General features: G+C 40.9%; 1 protein-coding gene across 3 annotated transcripts; it reads right to left on the bottom strand.

Moving 5' to 3' along the window:
* Positions 1-507: 507 nt before the first annotated feature.
* On the bottom strand, positions 508-18,647 carry LOC110868865. Of its 3 annotated transcripts, XM_022118133.2 has the most exons (5): positions 18,504-18,647; positions 17,916-17,969; positions 15,418-16,558; positions 1,064-1,117; positions 508-797 (listed from the first exon to the last, which is right to left on the bottom strand). In XM_022118133.2, exons 3-5 carry the CDS (start codon positions 16,556-16,558, stop codon positions 781-783), a joined length of 1,212 nt encoding a protein of 403 aa, XP_021973825.1. In that variant the 5' UTR covers positions 17,916-17,969; positions 18,504-18,647; the 3' UTR covers positions 508-780. The 3 variants fall into 3 exon arrangements, 1 of the variants encoding a protein (XP_021973825.1); XR_002552845.2 differs by lacking the exons at positions 15,418-16,558; positions 17,916-17,969; positions 18,504-18,647 and adding an exon at positions 1,652-1,800; XR_002552844.2 differs by lacking the exons at positions 508-797; positions 1,064-1,117; positions 15,418-16,558 and adding an exon at positions 17,360-17,649.
* Positions 18,648-23,686: the final 5,039 nt, after the last annotated feature.

Here is a 23,686-nt window from a genome sequence, read left to right as displayed (position 1 = left end):
CTTGTTCATCTATGTTCTCTTCAGCTGATGATGTTTTTGGCTTCTTTGATGATTTAGGGTTTTCAGAGACGGATTTTTTTCCAGTAACTCGAAGGTAAACCTTCAAATTATCTCTCGACGACGCCATGAACTTCAATGGAGTATGATTTTCTCAAATTTCTGTATGTGTTTGATCGTTCAATGGAAGTGTAAAACGTAATGCACTTTTTTTCGAAGCGTTATCGTGTATAATCAACGGCGGTTATTTTGGAATTTGACGATAATACCCCTGAAACCCCGGAGAGCGTGTTTAAATGACAGTTTTTAATTTGATTTTGATCTAGACCGTAGATTGTGCAATTGGACGGTTATGATTGCTTTCTATCCTTCCTAGCGAAATAAACTTCCTATTGTATCTCCACCCTTGTAAAGTATCCATTGTGACTTGTACTAAAAAACATAAATACCTGTTAACCCAAACATGAAAGGGGCCAAAACTTAAAAGACGCTAACGAGCTTCATTCGACAAAAATACCGAACGGGTCAAATAATTCATAAGCAAAAATTCTGCATTTAACCATAGCATGACTAACTAGAAGATGTTAAATTAACTTACAACCCAACATTCATAAACAACTAACATTGTCTTCGACCACGAGTTCGACATCTAACAACAAACAAGTTTTGTTACTTACAAAAAGACCCATTTTACCAAAAAGTACATTTAACAAAAGTTTTGACCAAAGCTAATATCCTTGTGGAAGCGTGCTTCATGAGTGTGTTCGATCCGAGTGACGCCATTTAACAAGTAGATTTACCTACATACAAGCAAACCGTTAGACATTCTCATTACAAAATTCATACGACATCAATTACAAGTATGGACCTCAAGTAAGCCTTTTAAACCTTCTTTCGGACATAAGCTCCTCTAAACTTCTCATTCTACCCTTTTAACTCATACGACCCTTATATAATTTACATATACGGCTCACATCAACTTATCACAATTAAAACAATTCCAACCATTGAACAATAGGATATAACCACATTACATGCTAATAATACAATGTAAGCAAGAACTTACCTTTGCCGTCCTTCGCTTGCGACCCGGATTGACTTGAACTTTCTTCTTTTATTCCTACATTCCGAATTCACGTACTTTAATCTCATGTCATATTTGAAATTCGTTCTTAAAATATGCATTATCATTCAAGGTTGTCTAGGTCCTAATCAATGTAATAATGCATCAATATGAGATTTATTTCTTTCAAGCATTTTAACAAACACTTGGCGTGCGTACTACCTATCAAGCATAGAGTACAAGTATTATGAGCATAACTTAACCATTTCATATCAACTTCATCAAGAACATCAAATTCTAATAATTTTCTATGCAACTTTCATTCATAAATTGTTTCTAACTAACAACCCGTTGATATGAACACTACCAATTCTAGTCATCATACCAATTAACATAGAACTTTTATAATTCTTCCTATCATCACATTTGCAAGTGGGTTTTATATAAATCTTTAACTAAATCAGAAATTAAACATGATTTGGCCCTCTATAAGGTAATTCCAACATACATTCATAATCAATTTCAAAGAAAGCTTCATACTAAATCAAAACCCATTCATGAAAAATTACCAAATCATGGAATTCGACTTACCATTCGTTTGTCTAGCTTAGATGATCGTTTTTATGCAAACATGCATTGATTTGGACCAAGAATTCTGCTTCAATTTGCTGAATTTGTAGAACTTGAGGGCTTGGGGTTTGTTTCCCCTTGGTTCAGTCGACACACACACACTGAAGTGTGTGTGGTGTGTGTTAGTATTTGATTTTTAAGAAAATCACTTTCCCCTTTTCCTTATTTGGTCCCTCAAGTTTCTACAATTCGTCTTTAATTAACTAAACCTTCTCTTTTAGGTTATTCTTTCAAATTACATTCTAACTAGGTTTATATTTTTATTTAACTATATAATATACATGCTTGTAGGTTTTTGGGGTGTTACAAGTCCACCCCCCTTAAAAGAGGTTTCGTCCTCGAAACCCGGCTAACGTACCAAATAAAAACGGGTAGAACTTCTTCATCTCATCCTCCGACTCCCAAGTGAGATCCGATCCCTTTCTGTGTTGCCATTGGACTAAGACTTGCTTGATTTCCTTGTTACGAAGCGTCTTTACTTTGGAATCTTTTATAGCTACCGGTCTTTCTATATAATTCATTTTCTCATCGATCTCAATGTCTTCAATTGGTACATGGGCCGTTTCTGTCACACCCCCAAAATCCCACCTGCGGAGTACTACCGCTTGGAGGCGTGACTGACCAGGATCCAGCCACCAATCATACTGAACAAGCATATAAATAATTATAAAAGTTTAACCATCATGATTGGTGTTTCAAAACAACAAGTTTAAGTTGCAAGCGGAAGCATAAGTTTTAATGTTATAACATAAGTTCCAAAAGTTTCAAGTTTAACATAGCATGTAGCAATCCCTGTCCCACAACGATCCTCCCCCATGCAAGCTCCAGTTGAGTACCTATGGTCCTGCAAAGCATATAGTAACGAGTCAACAACTAGTTGAGTGAGTTCACGGGTGGGCGTTCGTTTTAGTTGTTTCGAAAACAGTTTACTTTATCAGGCATCCTGCCGTGGGGGTTACCCCATAGTTTAAAAAGACGTGACCAGTTCATTCCCAGTTACTCCGGCACTCCGGCCGTGGGGGCTACCCCATGTAGTTATCAGGCATTTCGGCCGTGGGGGCTACCCCATGTACATCATCTGGCTCTCCAGCCGTGGGGGCTACCCCATGTGTATACTAGACTCGTTACCGTATCGATTGCTGACTGTAGTCATGTTTATGTGCCCTGAAAACATCAATGTCTATCATCATTGACGTGCCCCAGATCCATTAGTTCACGCCCGTCCTCTGCGGCACGGTGTGAGGCTTGTCAGACCTAAATAGCGCTATCTAACTAATGACCCGCTCGCCATTGGCCCGGCGATTAGTCGATACAAAAAGGAGGGACTTCGTGATAGAGTTTTAGTCTAGTACGTTTATCCGTCCATCCGGACGAGGAATTACATTCCTGAACCACTGACGTCCTACCCAAGGTAGACGAGGAATCCACGTTCCTTAACCCCGTTCCCAACCCAGGGAATCCCATGCTTTGTAAGGGTGTGAACTCACCTTGGTTTGCTCGGCAGTCAAACACAGAAAGTCAATCAAGTCGCAAGTAGTCAATAACGTCCTAACACGGATATCACGTATAATCAGAGTCGAACCAAGTAGTGCACAAATGTTCAGTACGTTTGGCAATCACGTATAATCAGTAACAGTTAACAGTCAATAGAAGCACATACGGTTCACAAGTTCAGCCCAACTACTTAGGCCCAAACACGTAAAAGCAGTTAACACAGAAGCCCATCAGTCTGGCCCATTAACTAAGGCCCAAAAGTGTGGTCTCGAGTCGCAACCGGACTCGCAAGCATGGTCTCGAGTCATGCTGTGTGTTGATCATGGATGGTTGCGAGTCGCAACTGGTGTCGCAACCATGGTTTCGATTCATCATGCTGAGGTCTCGAGTCGCAACGGGACTCGTAACCTGTGGTTTCGGCTTGTCCTGTTATGGTTGCGAGTCGCAACCGCGTGGTCTCGAGTCATCACGCTGTGGTTGCGAGTCGCAACTGCGTGATTGCGAGTCGGTAGCAGTCGTTTTCAAGTTCACGTGTTGATGCAGATGTAGTCAGATTAGTGGTACAATATAATCAGGCCCAATTCCGGAAATAACCAATAGAATTCCACTAACATATTTCCTAATCAGGCTATTAGTCAAAGATGGATCAAAATCACAAGGGTTTTCAATCTTCAACTATCATTCAAAGTGTTCTTCCTATGTTCAAACACATATTCATCAAGTATTCAACCTTTATTCAAACAAAACTATGAACAAGCATCAAAACACTAAACATAACACACAACTCGGTTTTTATATATGTCCGATTTCATGAGAAATGCAAATCCGATTTCATGTATCATCAAGATCTAGTAGTTTAACTCTATTTAACACAAGATGTCATGAGTTCTTTAGCAACACATTCCAACACTATAACTTGTTAACATACATAAAACTTCATCTCATTCATGCATCCATTTAAACACAAACATAACATAAACTAACAATAATCATCAAGAAATACTAACAATAAACATCCTCTCATGCATTTTATCATTTAACATGATTAACATAAATCCATAAACATTAAAAGCACTAACCGGTTAATGAAGTGTGTGTGTGTGTCGATCCGAAGTTCCAAGCCCGAGAGTTCTTGTGCTAACCGATTAGATCCGAGAGTCTTGGAGGTGGGTTTGTGTGCTTAAGGCTTAGAGAGAAAAGTAGGAGAGTGTGTGGGTGTAATGTTCAACAAATGGTAAAAACTAACTAAGGCATGGTATATATAGTCAAGTTCCAAGAGTGTGCACCCTTAGTGGGTTTCGAGTGGGGGTTCACGGCCCAATGGCCCAACCGGCCACAAGGTTCTCGGCCCAAAGGCCCAAAACCGATTACTATTCACTCGAGACCTCATGGTCTCGAGTCGGGTTCCTTGTTGTTTCGTGTCGGGTTCTCGGTTCACATATAACACGTACACATATATATACAATACACACGTAACAAAGCACTTATCACATAAAAAGGTTCACGTTATCATTTTAACTAGTCACATAACGTACAAGCAAGTTACAACGAAAGGTTCTAGATTTCGAGTTGTCACATCATCCCCAAGTTGAAAGAAATTTCGTCCCGAAATTTGATGGCACTCACTGAGGAAGCTAGTCAAGTTGCAAGGTTTTCCCGGTTTTCCTGGGGTGTCACATCCACCCCCCGTTGATCTGGAATTTCGTCCCGAAATTCCGTAGCTTCAGCCTCAGTAGCGTTTGTACTGTTCTCAAACAGTTGGGGATACTTTTGTTTCATCCGATCTTCGCGCTCCCAGGTAAACTCTGGGCCGCGACGTGAGTTCCAACGAACTCGAACAAGAGGTATTCTAGTGCTCTTGAGGACCTTAACATCCCGGTCCGTGATTTCGACAGGTTCTTCGACGAATTTCAACTGTTCGTCGATCGTGAGTTCCTTCAGAGGAACTACGTGCGTCTCATCTGACAGACACTTCTTCAGATTTGACACATGGAAAACGTTGTGAACTGCACCGAGTTCTGCTGGTAATTTCAGTCGGTAGGCCACCTTGCCTATTTTCTCAAGAATCTCAAAAGGTCCAACGTACCGTGGGTTGAGTTTCCCTCGTTTACCAAAACGAACCACACCCTTCCAGGGTGAAACTTTGAGTAATACCCGCTCCCCAACCTGGAGCTCAAGTGGTTTCCTGCCCTTATCGGCGTATGCCTTCTGACGGTCACGAGCGGCCGCCATGCGTTGTCGTATTTGAGCGATCCGCTCAGTAGTGTCTACCACATGTTCTGGACCAGTGATTTGACTATCCCCCACCTCTGCCCAACAGAGGGGTGACCGGCATTTACGTCCGTACAATGCCTCAAACGGAGCAGCTTTAATGCTGGTGTGGTAGCTGTTATTATACGAGAATTCCACGAGTGGCAGATGCCTTTCCCAGCTGTTGCCAAAGTCGATTACACATGCACGAAGCATGTCTTCTAAGGTCTGAATAGTTCGCTCGGACTGCCCGTCCGTCTGTGGGTGATACGCTGTGCTCATATCTAGACGTGAGCCAAAAGACTTGTGCATTGCCTGCCACAGTTCCGAAGTAAAACGTGCATCTCGATCAGAGATGATAGAAGTGGGCACCCCGTGCCTCGAAACAACTTCCTTGAGGTATATCTCCGCTAGAGTGGAGAACTTATCCGTTTCCTTGATTGCTAAGAAGTGTGCGGATTTTGTGAGTCGATCCACGATCACCCAGATAGTATCGTTTCCGTGCTGTGATCTAGGTAGGCCAGTAACGAAATCCATGGAAATTTGCTCCCATTTCCATTGTGGTATCTCTGGTTGCTGAAGTAGGCCTGAAGGTTTCTGATATTCCGTCTTGACTCGCGCACAAGTCAAACACTTGCTGACATACGTTGCTATGTGGGCCTTCATGCTAGGCCACCAATACGTGGTTTTAATATCGTGGTACATCTTGTCCGAACCAGGGTGTACCGAGTAGCGAGATTTGTGCGCTTCATCCATCACAAGTTCTCGTAAATCGCCATAGAGTGGGACCCAAATGCGTCCTGTTACATAATAAGCACCGTCTTCCTTCTGTTCTAAGCGTTGCCTTGACCCGCGTAGAGCTTCAGCTCTAACGTTTTCTGGTTTCAGTGCTTCTATCTGAGCAGCTCGTATTTGCGAAGGTAGACTAGAATGGATCGTGAGTTGTAAAGCTCTTACACGTTTAGGCGTAGTGTCCTTTCGACTCAGGGCGTCCGCCACTACATTGGCCTTGCCCGGGTGATACCTGATAGAGCACTCGTAATCATTCAGCAGCTCGACCCATCGTCGCTGCCGCATATTCAGTTCCTTCTGCTTGAATATGTGTTCTAAACTTCTGTGGTCGGTGTAGATGGCGCACTTGGTTCCGTAAAGGTAATGCCGCCATAACTTAAGTGCGAAAACAACCGCTCCCAGCTCTAAATCATGTGTCGTGTAGTTCTTCTCGTGAACTTTAAGTTGTCGTGAGGCGTAAGCTATGACTTTATCTCGTTGCATCAATACACAACCAAGACCTTGAATTGATGCATCACAGTAAACCACAAAATCGTCTGTGCCTTCTGGCAGTGAAAGGATAGGTGCACTGCAAAGTCTATCCTTTAGATGCTGAAAAGCTAACTCTTGTGCATTTCCCCAATGATAAACAACGCCTTTCTGCGTTAGTAAGGTGAGAGGCTGCGCGATCTTAGAAAAATCCTTAATGAATCTCCTGTAATATCCTGCCAATCCCAAAAATTGGCGAATTTCCTTTGGTGTGCGAGGCGCAGGCCAGTTCTTAATAGAGTCCACTTTGGATGGATCAACGTGGATCCCATCCTTGTTCACCACATGCCCTAGGAAATGGACTTCACGAAGCCAGAAGTCGCATTTCGAGAATTTTGCGTAAAGCTGTTCCTTCCGAAGGAGTTCCAGAATAAGTCGTAGATGTTGTTCGTGCTCTTCTTTGCTCTTAGAATAGATCAGGATGTCGTCGATAAGGACTATAACAAACTTATCCAGATACGGTTTGCACACTCGATTCATCAAATCCATAAAAACTGCCGGTGCGTTCGTCAGCCCAAACGGCATGACCAGAAACTCATAGTGCCCATATCGAGTCCTAAAAGCCGTCTTAGAGACATCCTCTTCCCGAACTCTCAGCTGGTGATATCCCGATCTCAGATCGATCTTCGAATAGTAACTCGACCCCTGCAACTGGTCGAACAAGTCGTCAATACGCGGTAGAGGATAACGATTCTTCACGGTTACTTTGTTGAGTTCACGATAGTCGATACACATTCTGAAGGTACCATCCTTCTTCTTCACAAATAACACTGGAGCTCCCCAAGGCGATGAGCTAGGACGAATGAAACCCTTATCCAAGAGTTCTTGTAGTTGCGTGGAGAGTTCTTCCAACTCTGATGGCGCTAAACGATAAGGTGCACGGGCTACAGGCGCGGCTCCAGGAGCTAGATCAATCTGAAACTCGACTTGGCGATGGGGCGGAAGACCAGGTAATTCCTCAGGGAATACCTCAGGATAATCGCGTACAACCGGAAAATCTTCTAACTTCTTCTCCTTCTCTGTGGTATCAGTAACTAGAGCCAAAATCGCAGTGTGGCCCTTTCGTAAGCATTTCTGGGCTTTAAGAAGAGAGATAATGTTCTCAACAGCGCTTTTCTTGTCGCCACGAATCATGAGAGGTTCACCACCTAAACCAGGAATACGAACGATCTTCTCGTTGCAAAGAATCTCTGCTCGGTGTTGGGATAACCAATCCATCCCAATGACAACGTCGAAACTACCCAAGACAATAGGAATAAGATCGATAGCGAAGGTCTGGTTAGCGAGAATAAGCTGACAACCCTTGACTACGTGTGAGGCTTCCAAGCTCTTACCATTAGCTAGCTCTACGGTGTGCTTGTCGCTCAGGGGTGTAGGAATACGCTTAAGCATCTTACTAACTTCTAGTGACACATAGCTAGTATCGGCACCCGAATCAAATAAGACTGTAACATAAAAGTCGTCGAGAAGGAACTTACCCGTCACCACGTTGGGATCATTCCTTGCTTCACCTTGACCAATCACGAACACTCGTCCCCTAGCACCATTGTTGTTGTTGTTCCCATTGTTACCATTCCCCTGATTGTTGTTGTTGTTCTGGTTCAGTTGGGGACAATCCTTCTTGAAGTGGCCTTCAGCTCCACACTGAAAGCACCCTTTGTTGTTACCCTGCTGCTGTCGCTGGTTCTGCTGAGGTTGCTGACGATTCTGGTTGACGGGATATGCGCTCCTGCAATCCTTCGCAACATGACCAGGCTTGTTGCACCGATGACAGTTGCCCCTGGTGCATGGCCCACTGTGGTGTAGGCTACAACGATTGCACTTGGGGTGATTCCCCTTGTATCCACCATGACTCTGACCACCAGACGATTGCTGACTAGGGCTCTTGTGATCGTCCGTCTTTCTCTGCTGAGACTGAGATTGCACAGAAGTTGAACCCCTGCTTGAAGTTCCATCCCATTTCCGTTTATCCCCACTAGAAGCACCAGAAGTAGTTGCAGCACCTATACGCTTCGGTAACTTGTTCTGCTCCACCGCTTGGTCAGTGAGACGGTGAGCCAACTGTACAACCTGCTGGATAGTAGTCAACCTCGCTGAAGTCACATGACTTTGGATCTCTGGCACCAAGCCCTTGAGATAGAGTTCAATTCGCTTGTAGGGAGGATCCACCATAGTAGGACACAACAAAGCAAGCTCATGCGATCTCTTAGTGTATGCCTCAATTTCTGACCCCGACATCTTAAGATTGTAGAACTCATCTTCCAGTTTGTGAATGTCGTCACGACTGCAGTATTCCTCCCTGATCATTTCCTTGAAAGTTTCCCATGGGGTGGCGTTGGCAGCAACCAACCCTAACATCTGCACCTGAGCATTCCACCACGTGAGAGCCAAACCCTCGAGAGTACCAGTAGCATACTTCACTCTGCGCGCTTCAGGGCATTCGCACATTTCGAACACAGACTCCAGTTTCTCAAACCAGTGTAGGAGACCTACTGCTCCTTCAGTGCCGCTAAAAGTTGTGGGTCGACAGTCCATAAAGGTCTTAAAAGTGCACACCGGTGCCTGACCTAAGGTAGGTGAAAGAAAAGACAGAGTTTAACACAAAGGTTGGTTCACGAGAGTAGGATCCAAACGATCCTAGAACAATTTCGGACTGCAGGATATACCTCCTGCGTGTGCAGCTGCGAGCGCTGCGGCAACTCGTTCGTTGATCAAAGCCGTCAACTGGGCTTGTGTCATGTTAACGCGTCCAGACATGGTTCTTCATAACAAGGGTAATACGTGTGAGAGAGGTTCGCGAAAGCACGATAGTAGGACAGAGTAAGCACGCACGTGTTCAAACAACAGTAGCTATACTAATCAAGCATACCATGAGCAATGTACTACGTAACTAACAAGTAGGCAATATACATACATTATATTACCTAGAACATCGAGCCTTGCATGAGGAGCGAAGTGTCGTTGTGGACCGTTGAGCACTAAACCGGTTATAGTCTGGTTTTAACAAAAACGTTTCTCCTTTATTAAAACCAAGTTCACTATAACCAATGGCTCTGATACCAATCTGTCACACCCCCAAAATCCCACCTGCGGAGTACTACCGCTTGGAGGCGTGACTGACCAGGATCCAGCCACCAATCATACTGAACAAGCATATAAATAATTATAAAAGTTTAACCATCATGATTGGTGTTTCAAAACAACAAGTTTAAGTTGCAAGCGGAAGCATAAGTTTTAAAGTTATAACATAAGTTCCAAAAGTTTCAAGTTTAACATAGCATGTAGCAATCCCTGTCCCACAACGATCCTCACCCATGCAAGCTCCAGTTGAGTACCTATGGTCCTGCAAAGCATATAGTAACGAGTCAACAACTAGTTGAGTGAGTTCACGGGTGGGCGTTCGTTTTAGTTGTTTCGAAAACAGTTTACTTTATCAGGCATCCTGCCGTGGGGGTTACCCCATAGTTTAAAAAGACGTGACCAGTTCATTCCCAGTTACTCCGGCACTCCGGCCGTGGGGGCTACCCCATGTAGTTATCAGGCATTTCGGCCGTGGGGGCTACCCCATGTACATCATCTGGCTCTCCAGCCGTGGGGGCTACCCCATGTGTATACTAGACTCGTTACCGTATCGATTGCTGACTGTAGTCATGTTTATGTGCCCTGAAAACATCAATGTCTATCATCATTGACGTGCCCCAGATCCATTAGTTCACGCCCGTCCTCTGCGGCACGGTGTGAGGCTTGTCAGACCTAAATAGCGCTATCTAACTAATGACCCGCTCGCCATTGGCCCGGCGATTAGTCGATACAAAAAGGAGGGACTTCGTGATAGAGTTTTAGTCTAGTACGTTTATCCGTCCATCCGGACGAGGAATTACATTCCTGAACCACTGACGTCCTACCCAAGGTAGACGAGGAATCCACGTTCCTTAACCCCGTTCCCAACCCAGGGAATCCCATGCTTTGTAAGGGTGTGAACTCACCTTGGTTTGCTCGGCAGTCAAACACAGAAAGTCAATCAAGTCGCAAGTAGTCAATAACGTCCTAACACGGATATCACGTATAATCAGAGTCGAACCAAGTAGTGCACAAATGTTCAGTACGTTTGGCAATCACGTATAATCAGTAACAGTTAACAGTCAATAGAAGCACATACGGTTCACAAGTTCAGCCCAACTACTTAGGCCCAAACACGTAAAAGCAGTTAACACAGAAGCCCATCAGTCTGGCCCATTAACTAAGGCCCAAAAGTGTGGTCTCGAGTCGCAACCGGACTCGCAAGCATGGTCTCGAGTCATGCTGTGTGTTGATCATGGATGGTTGCGAGTCGCAACTGGTGTCGCAACCATGGTTTCGATTCATCATGCTGAGGTCTCGAGTCGCAACGGGACTCGTAACCTGTGGTTTCGGCTTGTCCTGTTATGGTTGCGAGTCGCAACCGCGTGGTCTCGAGTCATCACGCTGTGGTTGCGAGTCGCAACTGCGTGATTGCGAGTCGGTAGCAGTCGTTTTCAAGTTCACGTGTTGATGCAGATGTAGTCAGATTAGTGGTACAATATAATCAGGCCCAATTCCGGAAATAACCAATAGAATTCCACTAACATATTTCCTAATCAGGCTATTAGTCAAAGATGGATCAAAATCACAAGGGTTTTCAATCTTCAACTATCATTCAAAGTGTTCTTCCTATGTTCAAACACATATTCATCAAGTATTCAACCTTTATTCAAACAAAACTATGAACAAGCATCAAAACACTAAACATAACACACAACTCGGTTTTTATATATGTCCGATTTCATGAGAAATGCAAATCCGATTTCATGTATCATCAAGATCTAGTAGTTTAACTCTATTTAACACAAGATGTCATGAGTTCTTTAGCAACACATTCCAACACTATAACTTGTTAACATACATAAAACTTCATCTCATTCATGCATCCATTTAAACACAAACATAACATAAACTAACAATAATCATCAAGAAATACTAACAATAAACATCCTCTCATGCATTTTATCATTTAACATGATTAACATAAATCCATAAACATTAAAAGCACTAACCGGTTAATGAAGTGTGTGTGTGTGTCGATCCGAAGTTCCAAGCCCGAGAGTTCTTGTGCTAACCGATTAGATCCGAGAGTCTTGGAGGTGGGTTTGTGTGCTTAAGGCTTAGAGAGAAAAGTAGGAGAGTGTGTGGGTGTAATGTTCAACAAATGGTAAAAACTAACTAAGGCATGGTATATATAGTCAAGTTCCAAGAGTGTGCACCCTTAGTGGGTTTCGAGTGGGGGTTCACGGCCCAATGGCCCAACCGGCCACAAGGTTCTCGGCCCAAAGGCCCAAAACCGATTACTATTCACTCGAGACCTCATGGTCTCGAGTCGGGTTCCTTGTTGTTTCGTGTCGGGTTCTCGGTTCACATATAACACGTACACATATATATACAATACACACGTAACAAAGCACTTATCACATAAAAAGGTTCACGTTATCATTTTAACTAGTCACATAACGTACAAGCAAGTTACAACGAAAGGTTCTAGATTTCGAGTTGTCACAGTTTCATCCGCTAAGCATTTTCGTAATTGCGACACATGAAAGGTACTATGAATCCCTTCCAAAGAAGATGGTAGATTCAACCGGTAGGCCACCTTTCCAACTCGAGCTAGAATCTCGAACGGTCCGATATATCGGGGACCCAGCTTTCCTCGCTTACGAAATCGAATTATACCTTTCCACGGAGACACCTTCAAAAATACTCGGTCCCCCACTTGGAACTCAATAGGGCGACTTCTTCTATCCGCATAGGACTTTTGTCGGTCTTGCGCCGCTTTTAACCGAGCCCGTACGACGTCGATCTTTTCGTTGGTTATCGCCACCACATCATTCGGTGCGAGTTCCCTTTGCCCTACTTCTCCCCAACAAACCGGGGTTCTACACCTTCTTCCATACAGCATTTCATACGGCGCCATTTGTATACTACTTTGGTAGCTATTATTATATGAAAATTCTACTAGCGGCAAATGTTCATCCCAATTTCCCCCGAAATCTATCACGCATGCTCTCAACATGTCTATGAGAGTTTGAATCGTTCGTTCGGATTGGCCATCCGTTTGCGGGTGGTATGCGGTACTTAGATGCAATTGAGTACCCATTCCTTCATGAAACTTCCGCCAGTAGCGGGAGGTGAATCGCGTATCCCGGTCTGAGACGATAGACACCGGCACACCATGGCGGGAAACGATTTCATTCACATAAACTTCCGCTAACCTTTCCGAGGAATAGGTCTCTCGAATGGGTAGAAAATGGGCACTTTTGGTAAGACGGTCAACAACGACCCATATTGCATCATGCCCTTTCTTGGTTTTCGGAAGTTTAGTCACCAGATCCATAGCCACATTCTCCCATTTCCATACTGGAATTTCTAGGGGTTGTAGTTTCCCGTACGGTTTTTGATGTTCCGCCTTTACTTGGGAACATGTCAAGCATTTAGATACATACTTAACAATATCACGTTTCATTCCCGGCCACCAATAATTTTCCTTCAAGTCGCGATACATTTTAGTGGCTCCCGGATGGACCGAGTAACGGGACTTGTGTGCTTCTTCCAATAATAATGTCTTTGCTTCACAGTGTCGCGGTATCCAAACTCGCCCAAACCTTGTTCTTAATCCGCTCGCGTTTGCTTCAAGTTCACTTTCAAACCCTTTCGTTCTTTCACCTTTCGGATCGCCCTTATTCAAGGATTCGTCTTGCTCCTTTCGTATCGTTTCAAGAAGGTTTGGTGTAACTATCATTCTCATCGATTTCACTCGAATGGGTGGTGGGTATTCCTTCCGGCTTAGCGCATCCGCTACAACATTAGCTTTTCCCGGATGGTAAAGAATGTCGCAGTCGTAATCTTTGATCAACTCTAGCCACCTTCGTTGCCTCATATTGAGATCTTTCTGCTCGAAGAAGTATTTAAGGCTTTTGTGGTCCGAATAAATGGTGCATTTCGTTCCATACAAATAATGCCTCCAGATTTTTAAGGCAAACACTACCGCCGCCAGTTCGAGATCGTGGGTTGGATAGTTAGTTTCATGTTGCTTTAGTTGTCTTGAAGCATAGGCAATGACCTTGCCTCGTTGCATCAAGACACAACCCAACCCTTGATGAGATGCGTCTGCATAAACCACTAAGTCTTCCGTTCTTTCTGGCAGCGCTAGAACGGGGGAACTTGACAATTTCTCCTTTAACATTCGAAAAGCTTTCTGCTGATCATCATTCCATTCGAACCTTTCTTCTTTCTTTGTTAGTTTAGTTAAAGGGAGGGCTATTTTGGAGAAGTCTTGGATAAATCTCCGATAATAGCCGGCTAGACCTAAGAAACTTCTTACTTCACCTACATTCTTCGGGGGTACCCATTTCATCACGGCTTCTACCTTAGAGGGATCCACTAAAATCCCCTTTTCGTTAATTACATGTCCTAAAAACTGCACTTCCCTAAGCCAAAACGCACACTTAGAAAACTTAGCATATAATCTTTCCTTTCGAAGCGTCTCGAGTACCTGACGTAAATGACTTGCATGTTCAGACTCGCTACGAGAGTATACTAAAATATCATCAATAAACACTATGACAAACCGGTCTAACATATTTCGGCATACCCTATTCATTAGATCCATAAAAGCGGCCGGAGCGTTAGTTAACCCGAATGACATTACCAGGAATTCGTAATGTCCGTAGCGAGTTCTGAACGCAGTCTTAGGTACATCCTCTTCCCTTACTCGTACTTGATGGTAGCCCGATCGCAAGTCGATTTTTGAGAACCAACTCGCCCCTTGTAGTTGATCAAAGAGATCATCTATTCTCGGAAGTGGGTATCGGTTCTTTACCGTGAGTTTGTTAAGTTCACGGTAGTCGATGCACATTCTCATCGACCCATCTTTCTTTTTAACAAACAAAACAGGCGCTCCCCACGGGGATACGCTAGGGCGTATGAAACCCTTGTCAAGAAGTTCTTGTAATTGGATCATTAATTCCCGTACTTCCGCGGGTGCCAACCGGTAAGGGGCTTTGGCTACCGGTTGGCATTTGGTTCTAATTCGATACGAAACTCGACTTCCCGCTCGGGTGGAAGTCCCGGCAATTCATCCGGAAATACATCCGGGTATTCATTCACTACCTTAGTATTTTCAAGTTTTAAAGCTCCTAATTTGGTATCGACTACATAGGCCAAAAATGCTTTACTTCCATTCCTCACGTACTTAATTGCTTCTAGGATAGTGCAAAATTTTGCTCCTACTTCCCTTTCCCCATGAATGGTTACCCGTTTCCCTTTAGGGGATGTCACATGAATAATTTTGTTTTCGCATAAAATTTCCGCGTGATAACGGGATAACCAATCCATACCTACCACTACTTTAAATTCTCCCAAAACCATGGGAATCAAATCAATATCAAAATCTTCATCATCTATGGTGATTTTACAACCTCTACATATTTCGTGCAAAAGGTAACTCTTACAATCGGCAATTTCTACTTCGAGAGGTGTACACATTCTTTCTATCGTGAATAAAGGGGAACATACAAGCTCACTAGAAATGAATGACCTACTAGCTCCGGTATCAAATAATATATACGTGGGTATAGAGTTTATCATATAGATACCTGAGACCACATTCGGGTGAGCTCTTGCTTCTTCCGTGGAGATTTGAAACATTCTTCCCTTCGCTTTCGCGGTTTCTTCTTTCTTTCCTTCCTTCTTCGACCCTTGTTTGAGCTTTGGGCAATCAGCTTTCACATGGCCCGATTCATTACAATTGTAGCACACCCTCTTGGGATTCGGACAGTTATAGTACGGATGCCCTTCTTGCCCGCAATTGTAACACCCCTTCCTTCCCAATAAGCATTCACCAGAATGGGGTTTTCCACATGTTTTGCATCGTGGGAACCCGCCTTTGGAAGCTTCCTTCTTTCCTTGATCTTGCGTTTTGAGTTTCTTGGATGAGCCTTGAGTTGACCCCTTCTCAACTTGCCTTTTCTCCCCACGTTCATCTTGCCTCTTTATCTCGATTTCTCTATCCCTTGCTAAATCAATGATCTCGTCCAAGGTTTCACATTTTGAAGGAGTTATGAACTCCCGAATTTCAGCTTTGAGCATGCCATGATAACGAATAATCTTCTTCCTTTCTGTCCCAACTATCTCTTCACAAAACTTCAGCTGATCGAGGAAAGTGTTCGTGATTTCATTAACTGATTCATCCCTTTGTCGCAATCGGAGAAAATCTTCTTGAATCCGATCCACAGCTGATTGTGGACAATGGTACTTGATAAAAGGCTGTTTGAATTCTTGCCAAGTCAAGGTTTGAACTCGATTTTCTCCAATCTCCTTACTATACGAGTCCCACCAATCCTTAGCCCTTCGCATGAGTTGCCCTGTGGCAAACATGACTTGGTCTTCCTTGTCGCAATGGCTTCGAATGAACACCCCTTCCATGTTGGCTATCCATCTTTGGCATTCGATGGGATCAATTTCCCCATTAAAAGTCGTAGGCTTACATGCCATGAAATCCTTGTAGGTGCACCGTCTTGCTTCCTTCTTGCCTTGAATCCAAGTTATCATCTCTTTCAATTCCTCTACTTTGCTAGTGACCATATTCTCCACTGTACTTAATACTTGACCCTCCACTTCTTGTGCTAGCCTTGAAACATTTGCATCTATTGCCTTCGTTACTTCATCGGAAATCATCTTGTTTAACTCATCTCGAGTTATACGTTCGGTAGTATGCGTATTTCCTCCACTTGCCATCTACAAATAAACATTCGTGTCAAGTATTATCACATTCGTTCTCCTCATCGTTCTATATACTATTCATTCTTAATAACTCATTCTCATAAGTCATAAACTTCTTAAATCTTTCCTTACAACATTCTAAGACATTAGTTACTTCATTCTTTTATATACATGACTTCCGTTCTTTTACACATTCGTCATTAAAACATGTTAATTATCTCAAATTCTTAGCTTCATAAACAATTTGAGGTGTTCTTTAGGTTAAACGAAGATTTAAGACTGAATTAAAGGTCCTTGCATAACAAACAAACAATTCAGGAAAAGCAGACAGGGAGGGGCCGTCGCCGACGGCAAAGGTGTGCGTCGCCGACGGTCCTTAGAAAGTTGCGTCGCTGACTTTAGCCCGTAGGCAGGAACTTAAGCCGTCGGGTGAAGGGGTACCGTCGCCGACGGTATAGGGGTCCGTCGCCGACGGCCTTTCTGATGTGCAGGCGCTGTAAAACCAAAATTCTCATTCCCAGCCCCTATTTCCAACCCGAAATGGTCCCGGGCAGCCCCGAAACCTTCCATAGAGCACCTTAACGTTCCCAACCATGTTATACTAGCAACTAAACCATAACCCAATCCCATTTCTATCTATAAACATAAAATCTTTAAATCACTTACTTGCGTGGCGCTTTGGGTCGAACACACTTTCACAAGAGCTTTCGGTTTGAGTTCGAGCACCACAGCCTACTCGAATCTCTCAAACCTAGGCTCTGATACCAACTTGAAAGGGGCCAAAACTTAAAAGACGCTAACGAGCTTCATTCGACAAAAATACCGAACGGGTCAAATAATTCATAAGCAAAAATTCTGCATTTAACCATAGCATGACTAACTAGAAGATGTTAAATTAACTTACAACCCAACATTCATAAACAACTAACATTGTCTTCGACCACGAGTTCGACATCTAACAACAAACAAGTTTTGTTACTTACAAAAAGACCCATTTTACCAAAAAGTACATTTAACAAAAGTTTTGACCAAAGCTAATATCCTTGCGGAAGCGTGCTTCATGAGTGTGTTCGATCCGAGTGACGCCATTTAACAAGTAGATTTACCTACATACAAGCAAACCGTTAGACATTCTCATTACAAAATTCATACGACATCAATTACAAGTATGGACCTCAAGTAAGCCTTTTAAACCTTCTTTCGGACATAAGCTCCTCTAAACTTCTCATTCTACCCTTTTAACTCATACGACCCTTATATAATTTACATATACGGCTCACATCAACTTATCACAATTAAAACAATTCCAACCATTGAACAATAGGATATAACCACATTACATGCTAATAATACAATGTAAGCAAGAACTTACCTTTGCCGTCCTTCGCTTGCGACCCGGATTGACTTGAACTTTCTTCTTTTATTCCTACATTCCGAATTCACGTACTTTAATCTCATGTCATATTTGAAATTCGTTCTTAAAATATGCATTATCATTCAAGGTTGTCTAGGTCCTAATCAATGTAATAATGCATCAATATGAGATTTATTTCTTTCAAGCATTTTAACAAACACTTGGCGTGCGTACTACCTATCAAGCATAGAGTACAAGTATTATGAGCATAACTTAACCATTTCATATCAACTTCATCAAGAACATCAAATTCTAATAATTTTCTATGCAACTTTCATTCATAAATTGTTTCTAACTAACAACCCGTTGATATGAACACTACCAATTCTAGTCATCATACCAATTAACATAGAACTTTTATAATTCTTCCTATCATCACATTTGCAAGTGGGTTTTATATAAATCTTTAACTAAATCAGAAATTAAACATGATTTGGCCCTCTATAAGGTAATTCCAACATACATTCATAATCAATTTCAAAGAAAGCTTCATACTAAATCAAAACCCATTCATGAAAAATTACCAAATCATGGAATTCGACTTACCATTCGTTTGTCTAGCTTAGATGATCGTTTTTATGCAAACATGCATTGATTTGGACCAAGAATTCTGCTTCAATTTGCTGAATTTGTAGAACTTGAGGGCTTGGGGTTTGTTTCCCCTTGGTTCAGTCGACACACACACACTGAAGTGTGTGTGGTGTGTGTTAGTATTTGATTTTTAAGAAAATCACTTTCCCCTTTTCCTTATTTGGTCCCTCAAGTTTCTACAATTCGTCTTTAATTAACTAAACCTTCTCTTTTAGGTTATTCTTTCAAATTACATTCTAACTAGGTTTATATTTTTATTTAACTATATAATATACATGCTTGTAGGTTTTTGGGGTGTTACAAAACAACACCATATATGTGTACATACATATGGACTCACACACACTGATATATTTTTTAATAATGGTTCGTATTTTTATACTAATACATAAAAATGTGTGTTATATTATCAAAAAAATGTTAAACAGATAAGTGTGTTTTAAACTTTTACTAGGGATGTGTAAACCACGGGTTCGTTTTTGCCCTTAACCATAACTATAATCGTATTCTCGAAGGTTTTTCGTTTCAACGTTGACAAATATACCTAATCCACATTGTCATATTATATATACATATATTCATCTTGACGTAAGCATGTCATTTGTTTTGGTTTGTCCTGTTAGGTTAGTGTTCGGTTATAAGAAACCCTTAACCATAACCATAATCAATTAATCAATTAATCAAATAACCTTAACCGTAGCCATCCTTTAATCTCGGTTATCAGTTAATTTGGTTTGAGGACGGTCCGATCATCGGTTAATTTTGATTGACGGTTAAGATTTGCTTACCCCATTTTTTAGTCGTTTACGTATGTAAGTAATGTAACTAGCACATGTGTATATTCATTAATAAACAAATTTGTCCCTATTAGTGTTGTAAACGAACCGAACGTTCAGCGAACAATTTGTGAACCGTTTGGCGGAAAGTTCTTTATGTTCGTTCGTTTAATAAACGAACGAACATGAACAAGAAATTTTGTTCGATTAGTTAAATGAACGAACATGAACATAGGTCTTGTTCGTTCGATTGTGTTCGTGAACGTTCGGTAAGGCGTTCGTGAACGTTCGTTTATGTTCGTGTGTTTGTGTTTTAATTAAAGATTTTAGTACTTTCATATATTTTATCTATACTTTTTATATTATTAAAGTTTAATTTATTTTACTACCCTAACAATTAAACTAGGAAACCCTCTTTCCTCTTGTTTATGCACTACTCTCTTTCCTTTCTCATTATTTACATCGGTGAATCCGATCAACCTTCGTTCCATAATAAAGGATTCAATTTCTAGTACTACTCTCTGAGCCATCTACGTATTAGAACTCCCTATACTTTTTCTATTAGGGACTCCCTATACTTTTTCTTTATTTCAAAAGATATGAATAAACATTGTATTTCAACCATTTTTTATATTTTAAAAACCTTCAGGGTTGACATAAATTAATCATTTATTTTCTTTTTTCTGTTTTCGAAAAAAACTACATATAGCCTACACATGTGAAGGTAAATGATCTAGAAGTACAAATATAAACCATTGATAAAAAAAAGTTAAATGATCTAGATGTGTTATTTTTGTTCTAATAACAAATTATTTGTCATAATCAGTGTAATTTTACTATCTGTTTTATTTATGAATTCATAAGTAAATGATGTAGTTTACACCAAACATTCATTATACCGAGCCTCTATCAAGGTCCTAAACTGGTTGCTTTATGCGCAATCAAAAAGTATAGAACTACAAGAATGACATAAATATCACGCAGAGCATGCAATATAGCAGAAGAGAGAGAGAGGGAGATAATCATGCGATTACACAATAGTCTTATGTACTACATTTAGAACCATAAATATATATCTTTACGTTGTTCTGCCACTAATCATATCATATATTGAACGCCCTCTCTATGTATATACATACATAGATCATTAGATTGTTCCATTTGTATAAATTATCTTAGGGTCAACGATCTGCCCATGATTTAAACTGAAACCAGACGTATGCTCTTGATCAAGTCAATGATTTAAACCCAATTAACTTGCATAAAATTTTAACCAATATAAAAATAAATTAATAATCATTTAGAGGGGACGGGGTGGAAGCGTGATACACAAAGTTCACGCGTGGAATTTTCCAAAACGAGTTATAACACCGGCGCCACTCAAACAATAACGCGTGGAATTTTAAACGCGTTAAACCCAGCACGCGTGAAACTTTTGAGTTTTATAGGGTATGACTTGTACATTGTGCATTAATACTTGTATATTGGAATACCCATCACTAGTGATTCCACCCCTAGTCCATTTCTATCACTAGTGATGGAAATATGGTTGATGACATGGCATTTCCTGATTGGATAGTGGGAGTGATGGAATCCATCACTAGTGATTCCACCCCTAGTCCCCTTATACGAACTATACTCTTTGAGGAAGTCTAGACTTTGGATGAGTTGTTTTATACTTTTATATTAATTCATTCTTAGTAATTCGGATGCCCACAAACACACATCCTAGTGCCTGATCATGTGCTCCATAATCAAAAGGTTGAGAGTTTAATGTTGTAATGTATATATACTAGATAATCATTGTTGTTTTAAGAAAAAATAGTTCGGATAGTTCGAGTATTTGCTTCTTTGTGGCGAAGTGACGTATGTAAAGTAGCAATCCGATTACAGCTATCGCTAGTGTTGAACTGTTGATACATGGTAAGAAGTCAAACCTACTCATTCAAATGTCAACAAAATGTTACACCAAAAACAAAATTTGTAGTCGTAATTTAATATTTGATGATCATAATATATGAATACAATATTATCAAGTGAAAACAAATTAAAAAATTATTTCATTGCTATTTACATAAGTTTTGAACTTTGTCCTTATTTTGACCTAAAACACGGCTTTTACAAAAAATACACGGCTAATACAAGACTAGAAATAGGTTGGTGGTCCTATATGATATCTAAGAATATTAAGGAGGTCAATGTAGCGGGTTTGGGATGGGTTTAGGTAATACCAACCCTAAATCCGATTAGATAAGCTTGTCCCAAATCCGTCCCAAAACTCATCGGGTAATTACTCGTCGGGTATCAGGTATACCGGTGGGTTTTGGATAAACCCGTTAACTTAAAAATTACCTGTTGGGTATATTCGACCAAAACTCATTAGGTATCTATATGGTAACTAGTAATCAATTAAATTTAACACTATCGCTATAAAAATATATCAAATAACAATAATTTATATAAATAAAATGCCAGAATGTATATAAAAATATACTAAAATAAACATAGTTTATGCCAATAGACAATAGTTAATATACCTTATATACATCCACGTAAAAAATAAAATGAATTATATCGGGTAAATGGGTATGTCATCAAATCCCAAACTCGGGAAAATAATAAAAATTAATCCCAAACCCGGTCTCATACCCGATTACCTTGATATCCCAAACCCGGTCCCATACCCGATTACCTGATCCAAACATGTCCCAAATGTATCGAATTTTGGGTTTACTATCGCGTTCAGGTTCAATTGCCATTCCTAATGAATATTAATTCGTTTCTCGTAAATGTCTAAAAATATATATTATAGTTGCTACTTTTTTTGTTTTATGCTTTTGGTCAAAAGTCTAGCCTTCTGCCTTCGGACTAGAATTAAAAGAGATATTGAAGAAGCTTCTTTTTGTTGGAGATGCTTTTTTTCCAAAATTATTTTGTGAAAGATTTTTCTTTTAATTACGAAGTATCTTTTTGTTGGAGATGCTTTTACCAAAATTATTTTGTGGGTTCTTTCTACATGATTTTTCTTTAATTATGAAGTAGTTTACTTTTTGGCAATGTTTTAAAAACATGTTTTTAATCGTATTGTGTTAGGCTCAGAAATGGTTTAATCGGGTTATACTAGGCAGTTCAACCGGGTTGACTAATTAACCCTATAAATGCATAAAATACAATTTTTACTCAAAATTCAAAACTACACCATTTCATAATAAAAAATATTCCAAAAGTTAATCCATAATAAAAAATAATCCAAAAATTCACCATTTATACCTTTTTGGAGGCTAGGGTTTAGTAAGAAGGTAAATCGTCATATTTTTAGGTCATGAAAGATTAAAAGTCCAAATTTTAACCATTGAACCGGTACTAATATACTGGTTTAAACCGGTATAACCCAATTTACCGGCGGTACAACTTCTTCACCGTTCCCTCAATTTACCGGTATGATTCGTGTCGGCCAAGCTTCCGGCATCCGGTTTAACCGGTTCAACCGGCCGGTATAAACCGGTTTTTAAAACATTGCTTTTTGGACAACCTTGAGAAATGAACATACAATTGCACGATTTGCACATATTGTTAACTAGATACGATGGAAGATACATAGTGGGGCTAAAGTACGGAAGATGTTGACCCATGACAGGAAAGATTGGTTGGGCTCATATAGTTAATTATTTAGGTTTTGAAGACAGGCCCATGAGCAGACAGAAGGCCCATGAATTCCAAACAGGATTTAGACACCGGCCCTAAACCCAACTTATTAATAAACATTAGGGGTGCTAAACGGGTCTTGTTAGTGGGTTGGCAGGTTCAACTCGACCTTAACCCGAAAATTTTAGACGAACCCGAACACGACCCGAACCAGAAGGTTGTGTCATACATATGAACCCGAACACAACAAGAACATAAGCGGGTTGACCTGAACACGACCCGTTCAACCCGATTTTTTATTGTTTATTTTTTTTTCCACAAATTAGTATATTAAAATTAACATTTACTAAAAAACACAAATAATATAATACAATTACATTTAAGTTATAAAATCTTATGTCAATTTAAAAAAATATATATAATATTGTATACATGAGTTAAACGGGTCAACCTGCCAACCTGACCGGTTTGATCCGGACCCAACCCGTTTAGCTAAACGGATTCAGGGGTTCAACCTGAAACTGACCTGAACCCGTTTAGACTAAACCCAAACCCGTGGATTTCGTGTTAGCTTCGTGTCGTGTTTTCAGGTCTTGTCATGAAGTGTGAATTTCTTGAAAAATATGATGTTCTAAGTAACCGAGTTCTCGTTGAGCGATTTCCTGCTGACAAAAGTCAGTGACGATGGTAACCGAATAACAACGGGCAATCAAATGA

This window comes from Helianthus annuus, chromosome 7 (assembly GCF_002127325.2).
Source record: "Helianthus annuus cultivar XRQ/B chromosome 7, HanXRQr2.0-SUNRISE, whole genome shotgun sequence".
NCBI lineage: Eukaryota > Viridiplantae > Streptophyta > Magnoliopsida > Asterales > Asteraceae > Helianthus > Helianthus annuus.
Note: the sequence above shows the minus strand (reverse complement) of the source record. Positions and strands in the feature narration are given on the sequence as shown.

Excerpts from the sequence above, each read along its gene's own strand:
- LOC110868865 (XM_022118133.2), bottom strand. The coding sequence starts at position 16,558 with ATGGCAAGTGGAGGAAATACGCATACTACCGAACGTATAACTCGAGAT. Across the intron at positions 1,118-15,417 it reads TCACCCGAATGTGGTCTCAG|GAATAAAAGAAGAAAGTTCA; the intron begins GTATCTATATGA and ends TTCGGAATGTAG.